The following is a 19,390-nucleotide window of genomic DNA, read 5'->3' on the forward strand; positions in this document are numbered from 1 at the left end:
CTTTTTTTTCTGTCTCTGGTGGGTGCCATGTTGTCCTGCAATGTCTTCTACCTTCGCATGCTTCACATGTGTTCATGTGATGGTATATCATCCTTGCATCCCCATGGCATTTACCTGGTGCTCCCCCTCTACCTTAAGCATGTCCTTGACTTCCCGTGCTGCAGCTGTTTGCATATTTTTTTTGGAGGGGGTGGAGTAAGTTTTATAGCTACATAATTTCTGTTTATGTGTTGAAGGAAGTCAAATGAGAAGAGGAAAATAGGCAGGATGAAGGGAATCTCTTATTATGGTTAGGGTTTTAGGTGGGTAGAGTAGCATACTAGATACATAGCTTAATTGACTCTTTCTGTTCCTGTGATGTGCAGATTGTCATTCCTTTTGTGTATATACAACATACTAGAGACTGCCACTCCTACTTTCTCTGCTCTGTGAAGTAAAACACTGAAAGATGTATCCATGACTTTTAGTTACTTCCCTCTCATGAAGGCATTTGATTTGTTTGGATCATGGGTTGTAGTTGGTATATTTAAAGCTTTTCTACCTTGCTTTTTAGTATAAAAAAAAAGCTACTAGAGCAGCTTACCCTAGAGATCAATAAAAACAAGACTGTCCCTGCTTACTTTCTTAAAAACACAGAGAAAGGGAGAGAAAGTGATAAGGAAGGAAGAGGAAAACATGTAAAGTCTGGCACCAGATTGTAAAGTTACAAAGCTATTATGAAGACCAACTGGGATAGCAAGGGTCCAGGGAGAAGAAGAGCCAAAAGGAGCAAGTTCCTTAGAGTTTATGGAATGCTCCTGCTTTCCATCTCCCTCATTTGTAACTTAATGGAATGGTTGCTGCTAAGTGACAGTTGAGGGTAGAGGGAAGACCAAAGGGTTGCCTTCTAAATTAAATAAATCTTTATCACCCATGAATGAGTTTCATTTGCCATCCAGTATGTGTACTGAACAGACTTCATGCTTTTTGTTCTTTTGAGTATGTAGAACTCACAGAATCCTGAGGCCATCTTCCTTATTTTATTTTACTTTTTAAAAAACAAAATTCTATTCCCTTCTGAGCCTGGATTAAGTATAAAGTGGGCTGGTAGTGGTAATAAATGTGAGGTAAAGGTAATAAATGATGGTGGCTGACTTTGCAGCATGGAAGGTGTATATTTTTAACATCTTCACTGTTATGTTAGTGAAAGCCCCAATCTAGTCCCTCCTCATATGCAGAAATGTGTACCTTTGCACACATAGGAGATGGTCATTGGTACACAATTTCTTCCTCGTGGATACAGGTTTGTGTGCGTGAAGAGATTGATCCTGAGAGAGGGTGATTCAGACCAAAATTTATTGTAGCATGAATGTTCTTAGAATAGAGCTAACATTGTCAAGTGCAACCAGCTGCTGATGAGGTAACTTCTAGTGAGAAGTCCATGATCAACCAGAGCATTTAATGGCCATTCATTAATATGACCCGCTTCCTTCTACAATTTTGTCTTACTTATCAAATGCTTTTAGCTCCGCTCATTGTAAGTAGACAGAGAGGCAAAACCTGTGTTTATGCGTTGTTCTACTGATAAGTCATTATTACTGCTCTTAGCCATAGATTATTGCAAAGGCTTTTACTGTTGTCATAAATTTCACATTAGTGGTAATTTCACTGTCATGAAATAACCAGAAAAAACCCATGGTAAGGCATTTATTGGACTTTCATGTGACAAGAGCTATATATCACCCCCAGGCCTAGTTTGTAACACTGCTGAAGCAGACTTACTAGGTCATCTGCCTCATTTGGGACTGGGGAAGAAGTTAAAGATTATTTTACAGAGTATTTGTTCCAGGCTGATAGCACAAAATCTTGTGCTTCTGCAGTGTGCTGGTGGCTTCTTCTCACTGCTGATTCGCTTTCTGATCCATAGTGTTTCAGGCCAATTCGTCATTGTGCAGTTCTTGATTTTGCTTGTGTTCTAGTTTTTTCCTCATCTACAGGGACAGCAGGTGGTATGGAACTGTGGATACACTGGGGGAAAATGATGGACAAGGCCAATACTTTGTAAAGGATCCGTGACCTTTTCTCTGAATGTTTGTGGGGGAAGTGTTGTCTTTCCTCCCCTCTCCACCTTGGAATCACAAACCTCAGCAATGCTTACTAGAATAACCCTGTGGATACTCTGCTCCTCTGGGGGTATTTTAGGCTCTTTCCTGCTTGAGAATCATTTCAAATTGTCTGCTCGTGATCCAAGAGTATGTGCCCCTCATAATTTCTTTTCATCGTGCCTTGCTCTATTCTACTTCTCACCCTTGGGTCCTCTCAAAATGCCGCCTTCTCCCCATACTGGTGAAGTTTCATGTTGCATTGTTAACTTTTTTGACAAAGCAGAGCCTTTGAACTTTCCTCTAGGATCACCTTGGAATAGTTGAGTACTCCACAAGCAGTGCTCCATTATTTACCTATTGTGGTGTCTTCATGCTTTGTCTTTCAACCTGCTGTGATGTGTGGCATTTTTTGTCCTCAGGTGACGACAAGTATGGGCGGAAAGTAATTCTGTTCAGTGCCTGCCGGATGCCTCCCAGCTATCAGCTTGATCATGTGAAACTGCTGAGGTGAGTGCTGCTGGAGCGAACCACCTGCTTTGGTGAAGATTAGACCTGAGACTTTCCCCTGATCATTCAAATCTGTAATGATTTTGACTACATGAATTTGGGTACCAATTAACCCCTAACTAAGATATAAGTCAAAATTCTTTAAGCACTTGGTTAGGAGTGCCCTTCATCAATCTGACCCCACCCTCTGGCTGTATATTCGCTACCTCTGTGCCTGTATTACCTATATTACTTTCCTTATGCTGTGACTGCAGGAGGCAAAGAAGCAAATGCATATTTTTAAAAAGCTCTGGAGCTTAGGTATGTCCATCTCTCCTCAGCTATTTGAAGTATACATTGGACCAGTATGTTGAGAGTGATTACACCTTAGTCTATTTGCACCATGGCCTGACCAGTGAGAACAAGCCATCCCTGAGCTGGCTGCGGGATGCCTACCGGGAATTTGACCGCAAGTAAGTATGTGTGGCTGTGGATTTTGCAAGGGTCAAATTGCTGTGTGGGAACTTTTTTGGGTGAAAGGGGTTGGCTTGGCTTCTCATCTTTCTCTCATTATTAGATACAAGAAGAACATCAAAGCATTGTACATTGTGCACCCAACGATGTTCATCAAGACACTGCTGATTCTCTTCAAGCCCTTGATCAGGTAGGAAAGTGCAAAGGTACTTTGCTCTGTGGTGGAACTCGCTTTGGTATGAGGAAGAGTGGCTTCCTTAGGAGCCAAGTGGGGTTTTATCATTAGAATCCTGAGACTTTTTTGTTAAGTAGGTTGCTGGTAACTTGTGTATTTGTAAACACTTACTGTGATGACAGCATCTGATAACACCTTTCATTTAATTTTACATTTTTATCCATGTCCTTCCTCCATGAAGCTTGAGGGCAGCATGCATTGTTACCCACAGTTTTATCCTCGTAACTGTTGGGATACTGCCAGGGAGATAAAGTCCATCTGAGCCCCCAAGCTCGGTGCCGGACGATCCATCGACCTCCCGTAGTCAGGCAATATCAGCAATTCAGCGACACTAAGCCTCAGGCTTAGTGCACACTCTGACAGCAGAATTCACACAGCAAAAAGTTGCACAAGCATGAGAGCAGAACATGCATATTTACAGTTTGCTAGGCGTTGGTCAGAACAAAGGAGACATGACCGTCTGCTCCGACTGCTCAGGCAAAACAGCTGAAAACGAAAGGAACAGACAAACATAAACATCCTGTGAGACAGGAAACGCGCAGGCTGTTATACAAACATCCTGCTCCCTTTTAAGGTGGAACGGAAATATCCTAACATCCTCCCCCTTTCCGTGTAACCTGTAGTACCTGTGGTTCAACCCAATTGCAACCTTTGTACGTAAACCTTAAGTTGTTCTCTGTTAACAACCTTAGACAACAGATCAGCAGGAATTTCATTTCCTGGCATGTAGGACACCTGAATGAGTCCTTTCTGAATACACTCTCTTGCACGATGTAGCTTAATCTGCAAGTACTTGGTCCTTTGCTTGCAACTCTCCGAGTTCAGCAAAGCCAAACAAGATCTATTGTCTTGATACACTTGTATAGGACATTTCACAGAAACCCCAATGTCCTTAAACAGTTGCATCAACCATTCACAATCCATGAGTGAAAATGACAGAGCATTGAGTTCTGCTTCACAGGAACTTAGGCTAACTGTTGTCTGCTTTTTGCACAACCAGTCAAATAGGCAGTGGTTGTACATGTAGCATACTCCAGAAGTGCTTGTACCATCCGTGGTGTCACTTCCAAAACTTGCATCTGCAAAGATTTCAAGACCTCCAGTCTTCTGACTGGTGAACTTCAGCCTGTAGTGCATAGTCCCTTTCAAATAGCGGGCTATGCGCTTCAGAGCTTTCCAATCCTGAACAGTAGGATTGTTAGCATGTCTGCTCAGCAGGTTAGTGCTTACAGCAATGTCAGGTCTTGAACATCTAGCAATGAAATTCAACTTGCCTAGAATGCATCTGTACAGCGTTGTGTCAGAAAACGCTTCAGCAGTACTATCTACCTGGTAACCTGTCACCATCGGTGTGTCTGCTGGGTTTGCATCAACCAAATTCAACCTGGTTAATACATCAGCAATTTTCTGTGTTTGGTGTACCAGAAAATTACCTGCTTGGTCCCTCTCCACCTGCAGAGAAAGATAGTTGGATACCTCACCAAGATCCTTCATGTCAAAGTGCTCCTTCAGCTGAGCTAGGGTGCTTTGGTAAAAAGCCTGATTCTTCCAAAACATCAGAAGATCATCAACAAAACATAAACAATACAGTTTGTTTTGCCCCTCCTCCTTGACAAACACACATGGATCAGCTTTGCCCTGGTGAAAACCTAGAGAAAGCAACGTTTCAGTGAGTTTTGTGTTCCAACACCTGGCACTCTGCTTGAGACCATATAAGGATTTCCGCAGTTTACAGACCATTCCCTTCTGTATCTGCATCCCGTCAGGTGGAAGCATGTACAGCTCCTCCCCCAAAATCCCGTACAAAAAAGCTGTATTTATGTCATGATGGGAAACATGCAGTTTCTCCTCCGCAGCGATCTTGAGCATCAGCCGAATGCTCTCATATTTGACCGTGGGTGAGTAGGTCTCATGGTAATCCTGCCCTGGTACCTGTGAAAAACCTCTGGCAACCAATCTGGCTTTGTGTCTGACAACCTTGCCATTCTGGTCTGTCTTGGCCTTGAAGACCCATTTGCTGCCAACCAGTCTCATCCCTGGGACTACCGGTACCAGCTCCCAAGTTTGGTTCCTGTTCAAGGAATCAACTTCAGCCTTCATGGCATTAAGCCAAGGCTCAGCATCTTTAGAGGTTAACTCCTGGACCTCTTTGAAGCTTGAAGGTTCCCACACCTTCTCTGAGCTACTAAGAACAGCAGTTGCCGTCTTAGCAAACTCATCAGCAAATCTCTTTGGAGGTTTGCCCTTGGTCGCCCTTTCAGACCTGCGAACCAGACGCAAGTCTTCTGGACTCATCTCCTCCTTCTTAGGAGAAAAGTGACCAATGGTGAACAGTGGTTCTTCCAGTTCATTGTCAGACTCATCAGATGGTCTGACTGAGGCCTTTGCGCTCTTGTAGTCTGCTGTGTCATCACTGTCACTGACAGCAGCAGCAGCGCCACCCACTGAACTGGAATCCGAACTCTGATCATCATCATCATCATCATCATCCTCAGTTTCCTCAGCTTTCTCAGCATGATCTGCTTTCTTCACATCACCTACATCTTCCTCTGGGTAACTCTGGAAAATTCCCACATTTTCCCCCCACTTAGGATTGTACTCAACTCTCCTTGTGAACTTTATGGATTTAGAGTTAGTCATCCATACCCTGTATGCACCTTTTTCGTACCCCATGAACAAACCATGTGCCCCACGCTTCCCAAGCTTGTTGCTTTGTGGGGTGTGCACCCACATGTCAGAACCAAAGATTTTCAAGTGCTTGACATTAGGTTTCTTACCAAACATCTTCTCATAGGGAGTGCAGCCAATAGGTGATGACAGTCTCCTGTTAAAAGAATAAACAAAATTCGCCAAAGCCTCCCCCCAAAACTTCTCAGGGAGATTGGCATCATGCAACAAGGTTTTTATCCCTTGCAGCAACGTTTGATTTGCTCTCTCCGCAAGCCCATTCATCCATGGCGATCTAGGCGTTGACATGTCATGCTGGATTCCCTTCTCAGTCAGGAAAGCTTCAAACTGCTGAGAAGTGAACTCCCCGCCCCGATCAGTAAACAGACAACCAATACGTTTACCATGAGCATTCTCCAACCAAGCACAGAATGCCTTGAACCTAGGAAATGCTTGCGATTTCTGCTCGAGCATAAACACATGAATGTACCTGGAAAAAGAATCAATTAGAACCATGAAGTACCTTGCTCCTCCCAAAGAGGGCGCTAGAGGACCTACCAGGTCTGCGTGAACTAGCTGGTAGGGTTTGGAAGCCTGCCTGCTAGACTCCTTGCCTTTTGGAGCAACCTTCACCTTGTTCTCTGCACAAGATACACATTTCATGTGATATTTACAAGGTTTGATGTCCAAACCTTCAACCAACTCAGGCATCTTGGCTAGCGCTTGCCAAGAGAGGTGACAAAATCTTCGATGTGCATCATGAATGCATCCTGCATGAAGAACCTTGTTAGTTTGTGCAACACAACAAGTATCAGCATTAGATATAACAGCATTGTCATCATAAGTTAGACAGAACAAACCATCCATCAACTTTGCATGCAAAATGTCCTCTTTGTCTTTTCTGATGACACAGACAGTCCTCTTGAAGGAAACCTCAAAACCACGCCCAGTCAGCTGTGGTACACTAATCAAATTGCCCGCAGCTCCTGGAACAAAAAGTACATCTTTGATGGTAGTATTCAGACTTGCAAGTTTCACAGTTCCAACTCCTGTAGCTTGCAAAGTCCTTCCATCAGCCAGCTGGACCTCTCCATCTTGAGGTGTGAAGGAGATAAACAGATGGCGGTCTTTGGTGAGATGGCTCGTGGCCCCAGAGTCAATAACAAACCTGGCCTTGGCCTTGTTTCCCACCGGCGTGGGCTTTTGCAGCTTGCCTTTAGCCTTTGGTGAAGCTGTGCCAGCAAACATAGCCTTGTTTTCCACTGGCAAGGGCTTTTGCAACTTGCCCCCCTGCTCCTGGCCATCAGACGTGCCTTTAGCCTTTGGTGGAGCTGTGCCAGCAAACATAGCCTTGTTTTCCACTGGCGTGGGCTTTTGCAACTTGCCCCCCTGCTCCTGGCCATCAGACGTGCCTTTAGCCTTTGGTGGAGCTGTGCCAGCAAACATAGCCTTGTTTTCCACTGGCGTGGGCTTTTGCAACTTGCCCCCCCGCTCCTGGCCATCAGACGTGCCTTTAGCCTTTGGTGGAGCTGTGCCAGCAAACATAGCCTTGTTTTCCACTGGCATGGGCTTTTGCAACTTGCCCCCCCGCTCCTGGCCATCTGCAGGCTTTATCCTTTGTTTACACCTGGCCTTCCGGCCTCTGCATAGGCTCTGACCTTGGTTCTCACGAGAAACAGAGCTCTCAGCAGCCGACTCTTTGGCTCCCCCTGGAGGCTGGAATGCTGCCTGGGATGACGTGGCAGTCTTCTCCCCCTGCAGCTTGCACTCGGTGCCCTCAGCATCCCTGCATTCACTAGCATTCTGGGAAACAGCCAGGACCTCCGATGCATTCAAACACTGGGCTGGGGTGATTGGCAGGTGGGCCTTTTTCAAAGCATCCCACATGTCACGTGCCGTGAGATTTCCAGCAAGCGTCTTTATTTCCTCCAGAGAGACGGATAAAACTATAATATCCACGGCCCTCGAATCCTGGGCCTGCCATTTCTCTGTCCGAGGAACTGGAGTGGCTTGAGAGACAGTATGCCAGACTCCAAACTGACGCAGCAAACTCTCACACCATTTTGCCCAGGTCTGATAGTTGTGCCGATTTAACTTAGGGCACTCAGTGGCCTCCGAAGCTTGGAAAAACTCCATTCCAGCTTTTTACGTGAGCCGTTATGCCTTCAAAGACGTGTTATCTCGACAGCCCATTAATCACGATGCCTCTGGCTCGGCTCCCAGGCCAATTAGTCTTTGCCGGACATCAAAGACTCTTGCCGGCATTCAGAAAAGCCTCTGATTTCACTTTTCCAGCACATACCTTTTTGCAGTCTGTCGCTGTCTTACTCTCCTGCAAGTGCTGTGAATCTGGGCCCATAACCTGTTGTTGGGATACTGCCAGGGAGATAAAGTCCATCTGAGCCCCCAAGCTCGGTGCCGGACGATCCATCGACCTCCCGTAGTCAGGCAATATCAGCAATTCAGCGACACTAAGCCTCAGGCTTAGTGCACACTCTGACAGCAGAATTCACACAGCAAAAAGTTGCACAAGCATGAGAGCAGAACATGCATATTTACAGTTTGCTAGGCGTTGGTCAGAACAAAGGAGACATGACCGTCTGCTCCGACTGCTCAGGCAAAACAGCTGAAAACGAAAGGAACAGACAAACATAAACATCCTGTGAGACAGGAAACGCGCAGGCTGTTATACAAACATCCTGCTCCCTTTTAAGGTGGAACGGAAATATCCTAACAGTAACAACTCTATGAGATAGATTAGATTGAGAGAGAGAGAGAGAGAGAGAAAGTGACCCACAGTTGCAGGTTCAGATCTCCACTTTGCATCTCCGTGGCTTGTCACTACACAATATTGGCTCTAATTTCTATAAGCTATAATTTCTATAATGTGGGGCTCCTAGAGGGTTTGTTCATTGCAAGGATATGCATAGATGGCTCATCTTGTATATTCCATATCATTTTTAGACAGCTGTTGCTCACTGATGTCAGCTATATCCTGTCATAGTTGCAAGATCCCCTCCATTTTCTGTCCAAAGCTTTCAGTGTGTGCCTTGAATTGCATTATGTAGTCCTATGAGGTCAGAGGAAAGTGGGTATCATGTTCCTGCATACTCTTGATCTCTGAGAGTGTGGAAATTGTCCTGCAGATTAGTACTTCACTGGAGCTTGTTGCTTCCTCTTTTCTGTCTAACTGAAGAATTAGGTTTGATAAACTTTGTTTCTGACTTATGCTGTGTGACTGACCCTGACATGCAGGCCCCTGCTTGCATTGTTGTCCTTTAGTTGGCTAATAGCCCAGACTTGCTTCAGATATTTCCTGGCCTCTGCCAGAGAATGAGGAGGAAATAACAAAGGACATAACTTGTATTGTCAGCAAAATCCCCAGGTTGAGGCACCAGAGAGTACCTTTTAGCACATTGTCAGGCCTAGCTGGGGTATTTCAGTAATGGACAAATCCCTGCCTATGTGTTGGGGAACTGCAGAGTGGTGCAACTGGTACACAAGCATTGCCTCACAGTTCTCGGTACCATTTTTACCTCTTCATCTCACTAGTGCTGCTACTCTGTACCCTAATTTCTTTCTTACTGGTTTGTCACCTGTCTTGCAGCTTTAAGTTTGGACGGAAGATTTTCTATGCAAACTACCTGAGTGACCTGGAGGAGCATGTGAAACTGGAGCAGCTGGGTATCCCAAGCCAGGTGCTAAAGTGAGAGCATGTTTAATTATTTGCTGGTGTCTAATTTTACTGTTTACTATTAGATTCTGATGGATTGTTTAATGTTGCTTTGCTTGACATAAGTTGTTTGTTTTAAAGTTATTGTGACTTTTTATATTGGATTAGATTGTTATTGTTTGATGTTTCATTATGCTTTTATACCTGTTGTTATTATTATTATTATCAACATCATCATCATTATCCACTTTGCCTACTAGCTTACCTTTTGTTTCTGTAGAGGAGGCTGTAAGAGGGAGGAGAACAGGGTGAGCAGAGAGGGAGTGGGGTGGCGAAGGGACACTGGGAGTCTGACTTGTCAGCACATACAGTATGATGTTGTGAGCTGCTGAGATGACTCTCTCCTCTGCATGGCTTGCTCTTTATTGTCATGTGACCCTCAGAAGGTTTCCCAAGAGGGAGTGTGTCTTCGGGCTAAAAAAGGATCCTCGCAACTGATGTAGCAGAAGTAGCTTGTAAGTAGTTCTTACAAGAAGTAGCTTGTAACTAGCGTAGTGCCAGGGCCTCTGGGCTTGTGTTTACAGGATAATGGGACACTGGATACCAGCTTAGCACTTTTTGGTGTAGTTTAGAATGATTCCATACATACATGTTTGTGTCTGTCTCTCACTGTAGGTATGATGAATATCTGAGATCCCTGCAGAAGCCCTCCCAAGTGCCTCAGAAAGTAACCCCACCACGCCCACCTCTGCCAAACCAACAGTTTGGAGTTTCTCTCCAGCAGTGAGTATCCCCATCTTTTTTCTTTTCTCGGTGGACCAGTGATACCTATAGTCTATCTGTGGGTAGTTCTGGAAATGCTTTCCAACCATCTTGAATCTGCACCTGTGGTTAGCTTGACTTTTGCCAGCCTTGAGCTTTCTAGATCAGGGCCAGTGATACACTGGATATTATGTCTGATTCAAAGATGTTTCTTTGGGGGAAGTGACAGGAAGAGTCTAAGCTTCTCCTTTCTCAACAGCTTACGGGAGAAGAGCTTGGATCAGAATCCCATTCCACTTGTGGTAAGGGAGACCATTGCCTATCTGCAGCAGCATGGTGAGTGAGCTAGGAAGAACCCTCTTCTGACTTGTCTTGTTGCTACATCCTCTGTCCTTTGTCTCCCAACAGCACCCTTCTGTTGCATCAGCTTAGCCCTTTTAAGATGCTTTAGCACAGACTCATTCTTTTTCCACTGCCCATCTTACTATTTTTTTTGCCATTTGATTCTGGTCTTCAGAAAGACACAGCAGAACTGAACACTAGGGAGCTCAGGGATTCTACTAACCTAATTCCCAAAGTGCCTTCTGCATAGCTGTTCCCATGCAAGTGTCTCTGTGCATGTGGCTTTCAGGATGTCCTTGTCCTCTGCTATTGGAAAGACTTGCTGTTATGTGTGGTAGGTCTTCCCTGAGACTGTGCTCTTCTGTTTCTCTTTGTCCCCAGCTCTTAACACAGAGGGGATTTTCCGACGATCAGCAAACACCCAGACGGTCAGAGAAGTTCAGCAGAAATATAATATGGGTAAGTGCCTGCATTAGGTTCCAGAAGTCTGCTTAAGTTACTCCACTGCTCCTTTCCACCATTCTTTTTGTCTAGGCCCCAAATCTGCCCTTAGCACTTTGGACTTGTGCCCTTCCACAATGTGCTTTAACTTCTGAATAGATCTCTGTTTGAAACTTGGCTGGAATCCAAGGAGTTTATTCCTTTTGACATAAACCTATTCCAGTCTAAATCTCTACCCCCTGGATAAAGTAGGTGCTTAACCTTCCACAGCAATTATGTTTGATCAATGTATAATCTGTTTCCTCTGTTGCATCCTCTGGGATGTGTGTCTCTCCATTTCCCTAATATTTGCTGGAATCCTGTTGCTGGTATTTTTGGAGCAATTCTTGCAATGCTCCTAATGATTGCTGCTTTGGAGGAGGATTGAGTACCACTGGTCCTTTTTTTTTTTTTTTTGACAGTGTGTTACCTGCTCCTGCCATGCTTCTGCCTCCAGTTCCTGGTCTTTGGATAAGTTCCTTATTCTGCCAGGTGGAGGGGGCTCAGCCTTGGTGCTCTAGTTATGGCTTTGAACCTATCCACTCTCTTACCAGGGCTGCCTGTGGACTTTGTGCAATATGAGGACGTGCACCTGCCGGCTGTGATTCTCAAGACCTTCTTGCGGGAGCTGCCTGAGCCTCTCCTCACCTATGGTCTCTACAATGACGTCGTCAGTTTCTACAGTGAGTGGCTACCGAGAGTGTCCTGATCCCAAAGCAGAAAACTCCTCTAAATATGCTCTACCCAGAGTTGTGCTGTACTCTACAGCAGATTGGCTGTATTACTCTTTCCCAGGGCAGTATAGTAATTAGTATCCTAATTCTAGTACAGTCGTACCTTGGAAGCTGAACGGAATCCGTTCCAGAAGTCTGTTCGACTTCCAAGCTCCTGCAGCCAATCGGAAGCCGTGGAAGCCCCGTCAGACGTTCGGGTTCCAAAGAACATTCACAAACCGGAACACTCGCTTCCGGGTTTGTGGCGTTCAGGAGCCAAAACGTTTGACTTGCAAGGCGTTTGGGATCCAAGGTTATGACTATTTGAGGGCTTTTCCTCTGCAATCCGTCTCTCCACATGAAAGCTAGGACTTTGCTTGCTGGTATAAATGCCCCACTTGCTTTCCTTTCCAGGTGTAGAGGAAGAAAAGCGTGTGGAAATTGTTCGCAAAACCCTCCAGAGTCTCCCGGAAGAAAATTACCAAGTGCTGTGTTCACTGATGTCCTTCCTTGTGCAGGTGAGCTGTCCCAGAGCATTTCTTTGCACAGCATGTATGCAACATCTGAAATTTGCTGCCACAAGATACGATGATAGGAATGGGCTTAAATGGCTTTCAGGGTGAATTAGGCTTTTCTCTCTTGTGAATTTGCGAACTATAGTAACTAAATGGTGCCTGTGTGTTAAGAAGTAGAGTACATCTGGATACTTGATGCTGGGGACAGCCAATGGGGTGGGGTTGTTGCTGTTACACCCCGCAAAAGGCTATGATTTACAACATCTGTTTCACCATTTAAGTAATCTGTTAATGCTTCTCTCTGAAAGCTTGAAGCCTAAATGATTAAAGGAGGAGTTGGTGCAAAAGGAGGTTTTATTTCCATTAATCAATAGAAGAAAAGAGTTTCAGGCTAAAATTTCCAGCCAGTGAAGGAGCAAGAATTATTGCTGCCACATTTTAGTGTCTCGTCTGCAAGTTATCTCTTCATGCATGCTTTCCATTGGATGTTCCTTTGTGTATAAGCCTAGAGCTCTCTAGAGGCAGATGATGAGGAGCTAGGGAAGACAGAATCAAAATATATTTGTCTCTAAAATGAAGTATTTTCTTCCTCCCTCCTACGTAGGTCTCTGCTAACAGCGACATCAACAAGATGACCAACACTAACCTGGCTGTTGTTTTTGGCCCAAACCTGCTGTGGGCCAAAGATGCAGCCATTACCCTCAAAGCCATTAATCCTATCAATACGTTCAGCAAATTCCTACTGGACAACCAGAGGGAGCTTTTCCAGAGCCTGGAGGCTTGATTGAGAGCCTGTTTGTGCTGACACACCATGTGTCCACTGTGACCACTTCCTTCCTTCCCTCCCCCTCCCCTTTTCCTTTCTACTTTATCTTGGAAGCGTGGCCAAGCTTAGAAAAGCATAAGGTAATGAGTGGAGTGAAAGAGGAGTAGGAGATGGTATTGAGTGTGTGTGTGTGTGTGCACATGTGCGTGAAAGAGGGAGAGAGAGAGACAGAGAGAGAGAGAGAGAGAGAGAGAGAGAGAGAGAGAGAGAAAGAAAGAAAGAAAGAAAGAAAGAAAGAAAGAAAGAAAGAGAGAAGGGGTGGTCAAGTGGGCTGGGAAGCTGGCCTCCCCATCTCTAGAAGTGGAGTGTCCATATTCCTCTTAATTCCTTCAGTTCCCTTCCTTTCCCAAATTGCTCCCATCAAGTAGCTCTTCTTGTACCCCAGCAGAATCCCTACCTCTTGGTGCCTGTGTGATCTGGACTAATACGTGTTGCTGCAGTGGCCCTTTGGCTGAGAGGAATCTATTTCTACTTCTCTTCTTTGGCTCACATTGGTTCTCCACATGCACCCAAGTCAGTTCTGAACATTCCCATTTTGGAAGGCTACGGCCACTACTGAACACAACCAGCTTGCTACCCTTGATGGAAAAGCTGACCCCTAGCCCTATGGAAAACATGGGGTATAAAAGAAGATTGCTTTGTCCTGGAAGTGCCCATGTTTCTGAATAGAGAGCTATTTGTACATTTCAAGGAACTCTAGCACTTGTGGTAGGTGCTGTTACAGTTTCCCTGCCATGATTTAAAGGTTAGTCCCCATAGATATTGTGGAGCCCACTCTTTTTGTAATGCCCTTCTGAAGAGAGTGTCTCTGCGAAACTGGCCTTGCCATTAAGGTTTTCCATTTTTTTCGGGGGGGGGGATAGTGATTTTGTGTGTTTTGCTCTCCCCCCTGCCAGACGGTAGGAGTCATGCAGGGGGTGCCTGCTGTGGTGGTATTAGCTCTTCAAAATGCCAAAGGCCAGATTAAAACACTGCCCATTCCTGTAACTGAAGCACAGACATCTGTGCCTCTGGTTGCTGCTGCCTTACCATTGTGATGAGAGCATACTCAAGCAAAAGACAGATCACTGAGGCCAAACTCAAGAACCTTATGCAGAAACCTCCTTGCCCCAATCTACTGGGCAATCTTGTGCCAAAATTAGGGGAAGGTGAGTTTTCTCATTGAAGGATCACTGCCATTGTGTCCTTGTTGAGCTGAAATATAGTTGTTTTGCGAATACCAGAATGGCTCTGATGGACCCTTTGTTTCCTTGGCACATGGAGATAGGAAGCATTGCTGCTCTTTTCTCTCACCTGAGAAAGGTTATGCAGCCATGCAGTATGGTTATTCCATAGATTCTTGCCTATGTGAGTTGTTCCCCCTTTCAGATCAGAAAGCTGAGTTATGCTGAACTCTAAACTAGGCTAAGCCATTGGCCTAAGCACATAAGTTTTAAGCCAAATGTGTTCTCTCAAAAATAGCAGTTTTCTGCTGGGCCTATAGAAGCTTTTGCTTTTTAATAGTGTTGTAAAAGTGCATTTTCACAATGTATTACTGCCAACTGTCGTAAGGCTATTTTGTCCGCACCCAACCCATTAGTTGGCCCTGTAAAATAGCAAGCTTGGAGTTTCACAGGATTACAGAGAAGTTGGAGGTGCTTTTCTCCACCTTCCCAGAACCTGTGGCTTCCTGTCACAAGACAGTTAGAGGGAAGCTGGCAAGGTGTGTTTTGTAAATGCACAGTAGGCTACTGTTTAAAACTGAATAAAGGAAGGCCTGTGCTATGGTTTTAAAGTAACAAATGATCAGCACTAAAATCTGCATGTGAATTATCAGTGCCCATAGCCCAGCCAGATCCAGTGAATTGGATTCCACATCTGTCACAGATGGCTGGAAATGGTGAACCGAAGTGCTTGACACTATTATGAGGGGCTGACTAATGTGTTGGTCAGAGTTCATCATCCTACGTAAGGTACAGGATCAGTCAGCATATAGGAAGTGTTCAGTCTGGTAACATATAAACTTAGTTCGAAATTTTGGAACAACACAGCAGTTGGGAATATTGATTTTTCTGTTTAGCTGAGACATGGAGAGGCTTTCACCAAGAACACTAACAAGTGAACAGCAATGGGAGGAGCAAGAGGCTTTTGCCTTCTAGTGTCTCTTGTATAGAATAGTTTAGCATAGTTAACTTGCTCGCTCCTGTTCAGAGTTCCCAGGTTGGAAGGAGAAGCAGCTGGTTTCCATGGAAATCATTGCCTCAGAAATGGAAGGCCCAGGCACTTTAGGACACAAGGCTGCAGGTTCAGCCACTGCACTGTAACATTAATTCCTCATCTTCTTTTAGGATTAGGAGCAAGATCAGGCAGGAGGGAGAAAGTGCTGTCATAGCTGCCCAGTAACACTTTTATGAAGTCCACAGATTCCCAATTTGTGTGCGTGTGTGATTTCCCCCACCCCCAAACACATTGCAAATCTTTGTATTGCTAGCTACTGCACACAGTTAAAAGTGCACTCACAAACCCCTGCAAGTAAGCCAGTGTAAAATAGCTCTGTTGCTTTCCCTACTTTGTGGGAGCTTCCAGGACACCTGGAGTACATACATGGCAGCAATGTCTGCTTTGCCTCATTGCCCTCTCCCCTCACCATTTTTTTTCCATTTTCAAATCTCTTACCATTGTGGGCGATTGGTGGAGCTGCATGCTAGGCCTGACTGCACCCTACGAATTAAGTTTGCATCTTTGGCCAGTTAACTCCGAACTTCCTTCCCCTTCCCTTTTTTTGATTGCTGCCATGTGTGCTGTCTGAATTAGGATGGTAGGCATCCAAGCAAGTGGTTGGAATTACTAGAAGACCAGCATCTCAAAGGGCCAATTATGTCCTTCCATGCTCCTCTTGTAATAGAGGCCAAGAGCTGGTTAGATCGCCATGGATGCACATTGTTTTCTGTCCTCCTGCAAACTTCCAGTGCTACACCTGCTTGGCTGCCTCCTTGTCATGTAGCTTCCATGTTAGATATTGGCCACAGTGCTTCTGTGGGTGGAGCGCTCCATCTCTATTGTATCCTTTGCTTGCCTAATAAAGCCCATCAGTGTCTTGGTACCTCCTGAATACACTCTGTGCTCTCACCTCTAGCAGTCAGTCATGTATCTGTAGTGAAAACAGCTTATGGGTGCTGCTGCTTATGCTGAAGCTAATTGGATGCCTTGTGGTAGGAGTGGGGAACCTGTGGCCCTCCAGATGTTGGACTCCAGTGCCCATTAGCCATAGCCAGCCTGGCCCGTTTTCAGGGATGATGGGAATTGTGATCCAGCAACATCTGGAAGGCTGCCGGTTTTCCACCTTTGCCTTATGGCAAGTCTCTTTGCTGACTCAGCAGAGGTCTTTGATGGCCAAGTGACCCCTGGTTGCGTGTTCTCCACTGGGGTCTGTATGCAGAGTTTACAGCTTTGCTTTTTGTTGCTGTTATCTTGCATTTTTGTTCTCATTGATGTTTATTGGGAGCAGGGCTGGGGTTTTTTATTTTTATTTTTACTGTGACATTAATTTACACACCCATGTTTATTTCCTTCTAATGGTACCAATCTTGTATTTCACAGTTTGCACTTTTTGTACTTCAATAAAAACCCAAAGCCAATACCAGTTTTGGTGTTTTTCTTCAATGTGTTGTTCTAGAATCAGTCAACAAAAGAGACTGATTAGTATCATCCACCTGGTGCCTATACAACAATACAGTAAGTGGTGAAATGCATATCTAATCCCCTTCAGGGAGAAGGTTATTTGTTCATCCTTTGCCCAGTGTAGCACTGTCTGGTAGGTGTAAATTGATCATGGGACTTTTCCACCTTTTATTCAGGCTGTACTTTGTTACATTACTTGCTTCATAGCTGTCTGTGCTATATACAGTAAACCTGCAGCTTGTGCTTGTTTTACTTGTGCAATCACCTTATGCAGACGAGGAATAGAGCTGGGGAAATCCTCCCCTGTGCATATTTATCCCGCACCCCACACCCCCAGCAGGGTATTCCTTGTTTACTGGGCTTAGGGAAGGGAGTGCATAATCTTGACTTTGAGTGAGGAACTGAACCCTCATGTAGACTCACTGTATTTAATATAGTATATTCATCTTCAACATCACTAGCACCCAGTTCCTAGTTTTAAGGTTTATTCATCTTACGTTCACCAACCTGAACTCATAGCTGATCATTTCCCAGGCAATCATGTTCCCCCAAGTGAAAGCTGGTGAAAATCAATCTTTGCTAGATAATGGGTATGACAAATGTTTTCCCCTGTGTGAAGGGAGGATGTGCCCCTGCCTTTGACCCCCCCCTTTTTTACTGGCTTTTGGTTTAAGAATGGCACTACCACCAACTTCTGTGTTGGTAACCTCAAGGCTTGATCATTCCAATGAACTTTCTGTGGCTGGCCATTGGGCCTGATGCAGAACCTCCAGCTGGTGCAGATTGTGGTAGCTAGACTGATGGGGGCACATGGCTGACAACACTAATTAAAACATCTACACTGGTTGCCTGTTAATACAAGGCTGTTGAACTTGGCTTGGTAGTTAATTTACAAACACTAAACAACTTGGGCCTGAGGTACCTTTGGGACCATCTGAACCAGCTCAACTACTGAGTGCCTCTGTAGGCACATTGCTGGTCATCCCCCGGTATGGCTTATTTGACACCAACAAGAAACCAAGTCTTTCATGCCATTGGCCCAATCCTGTGGAATACTCTTCCACTGGAGATTGAATAGGTATATTCAATATTCACCTTCAAAACCTTTTGATGGCATCAGACATATGCATAATAAGAAACACACTGTCTGGAATATAGGTAGTTGATGACCTGTGATTTTAAATGTTTTTATTGTGTATATAGAATTGCTGTAAACCATGTTGATTTTTTAAAAAATGAAATTGTATTTCAGTAACTAAAGTAGTTGAAGAGTTAGCATTTTCCAGCAGCTCCACCACTTATCTCTTTAAAATAAAGACTTTTCACTAGGCCTCTGGCTGACAGCTCAAGTAAGTTACATAACATTTTTATTGGAAAGTATATGAATACATGTTGAAGTAACTCTTGAAAATTAGTTCCAAAGAAATATAATTGAGGACCCTTTTCCTTTTAACCAAAGCACTTGTAAATTATTAGCTATGTACAGTGGTACCTCGGGTTACAGACGCTTCAGATTACAGACTCTGCTAAGCCAGAAATAGTACCTTGGGTTAAGAACTTTGCTTCAGGATGAGAACAGAAATTGCGCAGTGGTGGTGCAGCGGCAGCAGCGGGAGGCCCCATTAGCTAAAGTGGTACCTCAAGTTAAGAACAGTTTCGGGTTAAGAACAGACCTCCAGAACGAATTAACCCGAGTTCCACTGTATTCTCATTTACTGCAATAAAGTACCACATAAGGGGCAGTAAGATATCTATCTTTGAAAGTCTGAAAAAAACTGGATCCCCGTTTTACATTAGTAAATTAATATCTTGATCAGGTCTAACTAAGGAATAATTTACTCTTAAACTGAACCAAGTAGCAAGACTTGGAAAACCACAAAGAAAGCAGTATAAAAAACCCAGCAGCACTGCATATTCCGTGCATAGAGGCACATCTGTATTTATTGGGCCCTTCCATGGCAGTTCTGTGCAGAGATATATTGGTCTGAAGCAAATGGGACAGGCAGCAACTGGCTAACTTCCTTTAACTATTGCAGCATCTTGGCGCGAAGAGGAGAAACTATACAGGCATTGCCATCATATGGAAAAACTTCAGGGGGAAGCTGCAAAAAATAGTTACGAGTGATCTAGTAACTATAATTTGGCTGGTAGGGAGGCAAATGTCACTTGATCATTGCAGCGGGATCAGCCACTCTGCAAGTAACTAACCAGAGAGCAGGCAGATGTTCCCTTAACAGATTCTCTTGTCAGTGCACTAAAGCCAACTTATGTAGACATTATCTCCATAGCAGTACAGTGGTACCATACCTCGAGTTACAAACGCCTCAGGTTACAAATGATTCAGGTTACAAACTCCGCTAACATGGAAGAGTTACCTCAAGTTGAGAACTTTGCCCCAGGATGAGAATGGAAATCGTGTGCTGGCGGCGCAGCAGCAGCAAGAGGCCCCATTAGCGAAAGCACGCCTCTAGTT

At 44.6% G+C, this 19,390-nt stretch overlaps 1 protein-coding gene across 1 annotated transcript in view; it reads left to right on the top strand.

Moving 5' to 3' along the window:
* ARHGAP1 (Rho GTPase activating protein 1) overlaps positions 1–13,358 on the top strand; it is a 31,657-nt gene extending 18,299 nt beyond the window's left edge. Inside the window, exons 4-13 of the mRNA XM_053387066.1 lie at positions 2,504–2,591; positions 2,912–3,043; positions 3,148–3,234; positions 9,554–9,652; positions 10,295–10,402; positions 10,641–10,717; positions 11,105–11,182; positions 11,758–11,886; positions 12,331–12,434; positions 13,036–13,358. Of these exons, the coding sequence (XP_053243041.1) occupies positions 2,504–2,591; positions 2,912–3,043; positions 3,148–3,234; positions 9,554–9,652; positions 10,295–10,402; positions 10,641–10,717; positions 11,105–11,182; positions 11,758–11,886; positions 12,331–12,434; positions 13,036–13,215 (1,082 nt within the window). The 3' untranslated portion in view covers positions 13,216–13,358. The remainder of the gene's footprint in view (positions 1–2,503; positions 2,592–2,911; positions 3,044–3,147; positions 3,235–9,553; positions 9,653–10,294; positions 10,403–10,640; positions 10,718–11,104; positions 11,183–11,757; positions 11,887–12,330; positions 12,435–13,035) is intronic.
* The last annotated feature ends 6,032 nt before the right edge of the window (positions 13,359–19,390 follow it).

Source organism: Podarcis raffonei, chromosome 1, assembly GCF_027172205.1.
Source record: "Podarcis raffonei isolate rPodRaf1 chromosome 1, rPodRaf1.pri, whole genome shotgun sequence".
Classification (NCBI taxonomy): Eukaryota; Metazoa; Chordata; class Lepidosauria; order Squamata; family Lacertidae; genus Podarcis; species Podarcis raffonei.